General features: G+C 36.4%; 1 protein-coding gene across 1 annotated transcript in view; it reads left to right on the forward strand.

The window, feature by feature from the left end:
• The first annotated feature begins 1,461 nt into the window (after positions 1–1,461).
• The window catches only part of urb1 (URB1 ribosome biogenesis homolog), a 17,958-nt gene continuing 12,521 nt past the window's right edge, over positions 1,462–6,898 (forward strand). The window contains exons 1-18 of the mRNA XM_014012728.1: positions 1,462–1,693; positions 1,788–1,927; positions 2,003–2,154; positions 2,223–2,349; positions 2,442–2,538; positions 3,228–3,313; positions 3,398–3,523; positions 3,625–3,755; positions 3,837–4,032; positions 4,112–4,249; positions 4,332–4,505; positions 4,592–4,724; positions 4,808–4,930; positions 5,009–5,121; positions 5,240–5,365; positions 5,697–5,813; positions 5,933–6,071; positions 6,173–6,331. Coding sequence (XP_013868182.1) covers positions 1,570–1,693; positions 1,788–1,927; positions 2,003–2,154; positions 2,223–2,349; positions 2,442–2,538; positions 3,228–3,313; positions 3,398–3,523; positions 3,625–3,755; positions 3,837–4,032; positions 4,112–4,249; positions 4,332–4,505; positions 4,592–4,724; positions 4,808–4,930; positions 5,009–5,121; positions 5,240–5,365; positions 5,697–5,813; positions 5,933–6,071; positions 6,173–6,331 — 2,401 coding nt within the window. The 5' untranslated portion in view covers positions 1,462–1,569. The remainder of the gene's footprint in view (positions 1,694–1,787; positions 1,928–2,002; positions 2,155–2,222; positions 2,350–2,441; positions 2,539–3,227; positions 3,314–3,397; positions 3,524–3,624; positions 3,756–3,836; positions 4,033–4,111; positions 4,250–4,331; positions 4,506–4,591; positions 4,725–4,807; positions 4,931–5,008; positions 5,122–5,239; positions 5,366–5,696; positions 5,814–5,932; positions 6,072–6,172; positions 6,332–6,898) is intronic.

Here is a 6,898-nt window from a genome sequence, read left to right on the forward strand (position 1 = left end):
CAACTATGTCTACATGCATTTTTTTTACAAAATGCATGTTCTCCCTTATTTACTTTATGCTGAGATTTTGTGAAGACTAAAACAAGGCATGTTATAAACTGATATTTACAAAATAAACAATAAATTAAAAATAATAATAATAATAGGATGGAAGACTGCAGTCATTTTGATTGTTACATTTCCAGAAACATTTCGTTTAAACATATAAGATTTATGTTTACATCTATGAAAAACACTATTAAAAGTGAAATTGTTAAAAGTAAGGAATTACATTTGTTGTTTTGTTGTATGTTTTGTTAAGCACAGGACATGACAGGATTTAAAAGCAAAATAATAACTAGACATGGGTTTTTACAATGTAAAAACAAGTGTGCATTGCCACATAGCATGCCATTGCAGCATGGCTTTGCCTGCAGCATTGGACTTGCAGAATGAACTTTGACCAAGTTCAAATGTGTTTTCTTTACCAGCTTGTGCCTGTCATGTCAGCAGGTGTTTAGAATTAAGGTAATTGTGTGACAAAATGAAGTTTGCAGAGATTTTTGTTAAAGTAGCAGTAGCTGGAATTGAACCCTGATCTCCCACATGAAAGCCCACAGTGCTCATCATGAGACTATAGGAGATGTGGCAGAGGACAGTTCCAGGGATTGGATTGTCTGTATACAGAAAAGGTTTACCTTGCCAATGCAATTATTGACACTTAAGTGCAATATATTACGGCAATAGGACAACGTAAAGACAGTATTACAGTAAAACATCAAAATACAGTCATATTAATATTGTAATCACTAAACTACTGAGTTTAAATATTATTAAACTATGGTGCAGTATCATATTGTGTAGAGGCAGCAGGGGGCAGTATTGGACCAATACGAGGATCCATTGACTGTCATTATAATTTCTTAAACATTAATATTTGAAAAACTATAAGCTTTACAGGCACTAAAAGGCATAGCCATCATTTGGCACAGGGGCTTTACAGATATAAATTACAATGGCAGCTCTAGGACAATGCAGGAGGAGAAGCATGGCAAAGTTGAGATGACTTGGATGGGAAACGAATCACAATAGTGTGCATTGCAATTGAGTACAGATTTGCAAACAAGTATAATGAAATTAATGACTGCTAATTGAGAAATATAAAAATAGGTCAAAAGAATTTGCCATTAACTTAATTTAACAACATTTTTCCTAATCCATTTGTTGTGATTATACCTACTCTTCCAAAGGAGTCATTAAAAGTATGAAAAGGAGGATGCTTAAAAAGAAGTGCTATAACAGCTTTATTTTTATTTTTATAACATTATTTTAATGTATTTATTTATATTTATTTTATCTATGATACATTTTTTTAATGTCAAGAAACAAAAAAACAAGATTTGGACTTGTTCAAGAAGCACGCGGAACCAAAGTTTAAACTAGTGTTTCAGACGGAACAGTAAAATTTGGGGATTCTTCTGTTTATTCCTCAACGTGGGTTTGTTGGATCGCATTGTATTGACAGATCAGTGGAACTAAATATATATCTGCGTAAGAAGTCAGTAATGTTGATTTAAAGTTGATATAAAAATGGATAAAAAGCGCCGTAGCGACGTCCCGGCGGAGTCGGAGCCTCCGGAGAAAAGAAAAGCTCCGGAGTTCAATGGCACTGAATTTAAAACCATGCTTAGAAATCCCACCACAGCCATGAGGGGTAGGTGTATATTAATCTTATAAGCTTGTAATGAGTTATATAAGGGAAGTTAAACAAAATAAGTCCATCAGTCTATCAACTTTTTGTCCCGCAGGACTACAACAATTCATATTTACTGCGAAGAAGCTGCCATGCTCTGACATGTATGATGTGGTCGAGGGTTACATCAAAATCTCTATGGAGTGTTCAGAGATATTCAGTCTCCTAGAAGGAGAGAAGCACACAGAAACTGAGGTAAGCTGAAGTGTAAGTGTCAGACTGAACTGCATTATTTCCAGTGTATGACTCTAAAACCATGTTTCTGTTTAGATGATGCTGGTTTTTGAGAGCCTAGAAGTGATTCTTCTGAGAACAGCCAGTGACCTCTCCCACTTCAACATGGTTGGCATCGCAATCGTGAAAAAGATGGTTTCGGGCCACATGAAACTTCTTCAAGGGTCCTTTCAGACAACAAATCATGGGTTTGTACAATGACAGCAGTACATTTCTGCACGCACACATTTCTGCTCATAACCTGTTGTGTATGCAGGTTTGTCCGCCAGTGCCTCAATCTACTGTCTGCCATGGTGTCTCAGGGTGTCGAAGCTGCCAGAGAAGTCTTAAATCACATTCAAATTAAAGCATTTCCTAAACTTGCAACAAGAAGGGATAAAAGGGTGTGTTGCTGATGTGGCTTTTATTTGTTTAAACTGTGCTTTAAAGCTTTTGCATACTGTAAATATATGGAATTTTCTCATCCTTTTTTTAGGGTAAGCCTGATGTGCGCTTAGCTTTTATCCAGTTTGTGCTCTCCTTTTTGGTGTCTGGGAATAATGCAATCATTGGACAAATATTAGACTTTAAAGGTAAGATTTTGTTTATCATTTCTGAATATGCTGACAAAATGTTCAAGAGAGGTTTATGTTAAATCAAGTTACTTAGATTGAAAGAGTTTTAAAGCAACTTTATTGATATGTCATTTATATTTATTTAGAAAATGGACAATTAGAAATTAGAAAAATAAATGTTTTTTGTGGGGATAGTTCAGAAGCTTTTTTGTGATTAGAATAATATTAATATTTTTAAAAATATCTAGTAATAAATGTTTACTCACCACAAAGATTGAGTTTATTATCACAGAAAGAAACTATTGTAAATATGTTGTCATTAACATTTTGCTGTTGCCAATTCAAAATGGTTTATTTGGGGGATTTAGGTAGCTGAAAAGAACTGAAAAATAAGGTTGTCAAAAATGTATTTTTGCACTTTTAGGAAAATTCAAATTTTTGTTGGAGCACAGATTTAAAATAATGCCATTGCTATCTCTCAAAAATGAAGTAAACTTGATAGAAGGTGGAATTTTGGGTACTTTTTTTTTTAATTTATGATCAAGACAGATACTCGTCATTCCCATTCACTTGCCATGAAAATTGGTTGTGAATTTAGTGGTTGGAACCAATATTGCAGTAGAGTTAACTCTGAGAGTAAAATATCTATTTTACCACTGAACAATTTTTGTTTGCTGTGTCAATGACATGTTGATTTGGTGGATTAGAGTTCCTGCCACATATCTTGAACACGGGTCTGAAGGAGGACAGGATGTCAACAGTCAATCTAATTTTGTCAACACTGAAGTCAAGAGTAAGTGCTGCAACGTTCATATAATTAAATGTAATCAGTTTATAGTTTGTAAAAAAGTGTTTATTGTTACTTGTCTTGACGTAGGTTGTTTTCAACAAAGCCATTAGTAAAACTCAGAAAGTGCGCTTCTTCACTCCTGCTGTTTTGGACAACCTTGCATCTTTGTATAAATGGAATGGGATTGCAGATGCTTCCATAGATGATGACACAGTAAGTTGTGAATTTCCTTTTATCAAATAAAACTAACTTTGTTTCATTTAAATTAGCTTCAAAAGCATATGAGTCACACTTTTACTTCATTGCGTTCTTAGACTGCAGAGGACTCTGATTCTTCTGGGATATCAGTCGTCCGGGAACTTGTTCACAGCTTTTTTCTTGACTTGTGCTGCTCCTATAAACATGGCATCAGCTTTAATGATGCCAGCTTTGGCACATCAGGCAGGTAAGTAATTCAACATTTCAAGTTTGCATTTTACTCCTTTGAAAACACCTCATGCTGATCATGATGCTTCCTGTCTTGTAGAGCGGGTAATCTTGTCTTGCTTCAGTTTTTGGTTGGGCTGAAGCAGGCAACTGAGGATGATTTGGTGGCAGATCTGGTGGTGAACGTGCTGAAAACCTGCCCAGACATTCTGTCCAGATATTTCAAGGAGACTCAGTATTCGTACACCCCGCGCCTCAGAAGTGCCTGGCAGGACAATGTGAAGCTGCTTAAAAAGGTAAATGTTGTTGCTGCGTTTGTTGGTTTGTTTATGGGCGTTTGTGTCGGTGATGACCTTTTGTGCGTTTTTGCCTCAGATCTATGAAGCTCAGCCTGAAATCTCCACAGTTTTTCAAAGCGGTGAGATGATCCCTTTGCCTCGCTTGCTGTCCATGATTATGGTGATATCTGTTCCTCCAGTTTGTAACAGAGTCTTTTTCACACAGGGCCTCAATGTAAGTCACTTAATAAACTTCATGTTATATTGTCTAATGCCAACACTGAAACAAAATAAATATATATTGATTAATTTGACAGCTTTCCAACTCCACAGTCCAGCTTACAACTGTGTCCATAATGAATTTCATTTTGAAAAAAGCTAATAAGAGCATGGCGTATCTTTTGGACAAGTCTGTGTGGCACAAATCAGACGTGTACACAGACAGCATGATGGAGGAGTTGGTGCAGCAGTACAGGGAGGCACTTGGCAAGGTAAGCTGAAGGAGATGCTGTTTTAATGTCTGCAGTTTATAGTGGCACACGTTCAGATCCTCTTCATTTTTCATCCTGCGTTCAAGATTTTGCCCGACATGACAAGCATCATTTCATCATGGCAGTCACTTAGCAAGAAGAAAAACCCCGGGGGGGAGGATGAAAAGACAAAAAGTGAAGAATGTGTGGAACAGGCGAATAATGAAAATGAACTGCCTGGTAATAACTTATTAATACAGATTTTTACAATTATTTTTGTATGAATTGATGTAAACTGTCTTTTGTGCTTTATTGTCAACCAGTTGCTGATGCAGCTGAGGTCATTCTGCTGAAGGCTTTGATTCTTCAGGTCATATGTCTTTACCAGAAGGTGGTCCCACATCTGGTCATGCAAAGCAAATTTGACTTCAGCAAACTCCTGAAAGGTAATGTGTTTGTTGTTGATTTATTGTTGATTTAAGACGTAAAAACACAGACTTGTAATTAATTTGAAATGTTTTCAGGGATTGTGTCTGAAAAGGGAATGAGGCAAGAAATCCCGCCCATCTTACAGTATCAGATACTTCAGTTGGCCTTAGATCTTCCTGCCAGCAAGTTTTCCTGGTGTCGCATTCAGGTGAACAAGCTTTATTCTATTTATCATAGACTTTAATGGTAATTTATTGTTTCTAACTTATTGTTTTGTAATTAGCAACCATCTTTATATATTATCTGTATCGTTCTGCTTCTAACAGGATGTTGCATGCTCTGAATCATCATCTGGAGAGAAGTCAGTACTTTACCTGCTTCTAAAAATGTTTGTGAGCAGCACCAACAGCAGCAGCTTCCTCAGATCCTCCACACAGAAGCTGATTCTAAAAGTAGGAACTCTTTCTATTTTTGCTGTGCTGTAGCTTTGTGCCTTCATATGCTAAATAAAATGACATGGATTTTGACATTTTCTTAATTAAAATTTCCTCCTCTTGGTAAACAAGACATGATTCATTTCTTCTCTGTAATTTGGGTCAACACATTGTAAATATCACATGCTGTTGAATCTGAAAGCATAGTTTTTTATATTTGTTCAAAGTTCTTCTGGATTTTTTGTGCTCACGATGACTGAAAACCCCCCTTTTTAATAAATGGATTAAGTTAAAACATTGATATCATAGAAAAACAACCAGCATTTTGTATTTCCTCTTATTTATTCAGGTGCTGAAGGACACTGGGGTATTTGAGTACACACTGTCTGAGGTTGAGCTGTGGCTGGAACAGTTGGCCAGACTAGAACCAAACCAGCAAGAGACAGTTATTCCATTTTTGGAAAGGGCAAGTCTACACTTCTTACATCCATGTTTGAAATTTCAACATTGTTTCACTTTTCAAATTAAAACAGTTTGATTCTTATAAGATAATGTTAATAGTGAACTTCTTGTCTCTCACTCTAGATTTTGATTAAACTGGTGGGCAGTTCCCATGAATACACAGATAAAGTTGCCAACTTCGTCCAGGAGGCAAGTCAGCTGCAGGCTAATCTGAGTAATCAGGAGGGGGACGCCGTCAGTATTCCAATATCCCACATAGACGGTGAGAATGAAAATGTGACACTGAAATTGTTTTCTTCCAACTGTAAATATGTCTGTGAAACTTTTGTTTTGAAATCTGATCTGGACATCGATGTCCCTCAGATGTCTTGGACATGGTGGATGTGATTATGGAAGGTAATGATGGTGAGATGGAGGAGTTTGGACCATCTTTGAGTGAAGACCTCATTGTTCAAACTTTCCCGTTCAGTGCCTTGGTCCCTGCTGCTCTTGAAGCTCGAAACAATCTTCCAGCAGATAAAGGTAAAAATATTACAACCTCTGTCTCATTTGGAGCAAATTTTAGCTAAATATCTGTAAAATAGTCAGAGGTATACCCAGTTTTCAGTTTTCTAAATTTGATTTAGATGTGGCAGCCATCTTGAACAGACAGAAAGTTAATGGCAAAATTTTGTACAGTTACGTACATATACAAAATATGCGTTGGAGCTCAGTCTGTGCAAAATAACCTTCTTAAAGGGATCCATGATTAGTTGTAATATTAGACTTTAGCTGAGAAACACATTTTTTACTGTAAAATAAAGACTGTAAAATTACTGTAGGATGTTCAATTTTGATCATTTTTAAACTAAAAGTTAAAAAATATATTACACGGATGGGGCCATTTTATTTACATGCAAAGCATTCTGGGTAAATGATGACGTGGATAGGTCATCGGTGCGAGGCTGCTAGTGAGCTATATCCACCCTGAAGGTTAATCTTGGACAATATCTGACGATTTGCTCTTTTAAATGAAACCAGAGAGCGTTGACAGAGAGGAGAAGGTAGAAATGATTCAGTCTACAACTGAAAATATAGATGGAGGAAAAT

This window comes from Austrofundulus limnaeus, unplaced genomic scaffold, assembly GCF_001266775.1.
Source record: "Austrofundulus limnaeus strain Quisiro unplaced genomic scaffold, Austrofundulus_limnaeus-1.0 Scaffold94, whole genome shotgun sequence".
NCBI lineage: Eukaryota > Metazoa > Chordata > Actinopteri > Cyprinodontiformes > Rivulidae > Austrofundulus > Austrofundulus limnaeus.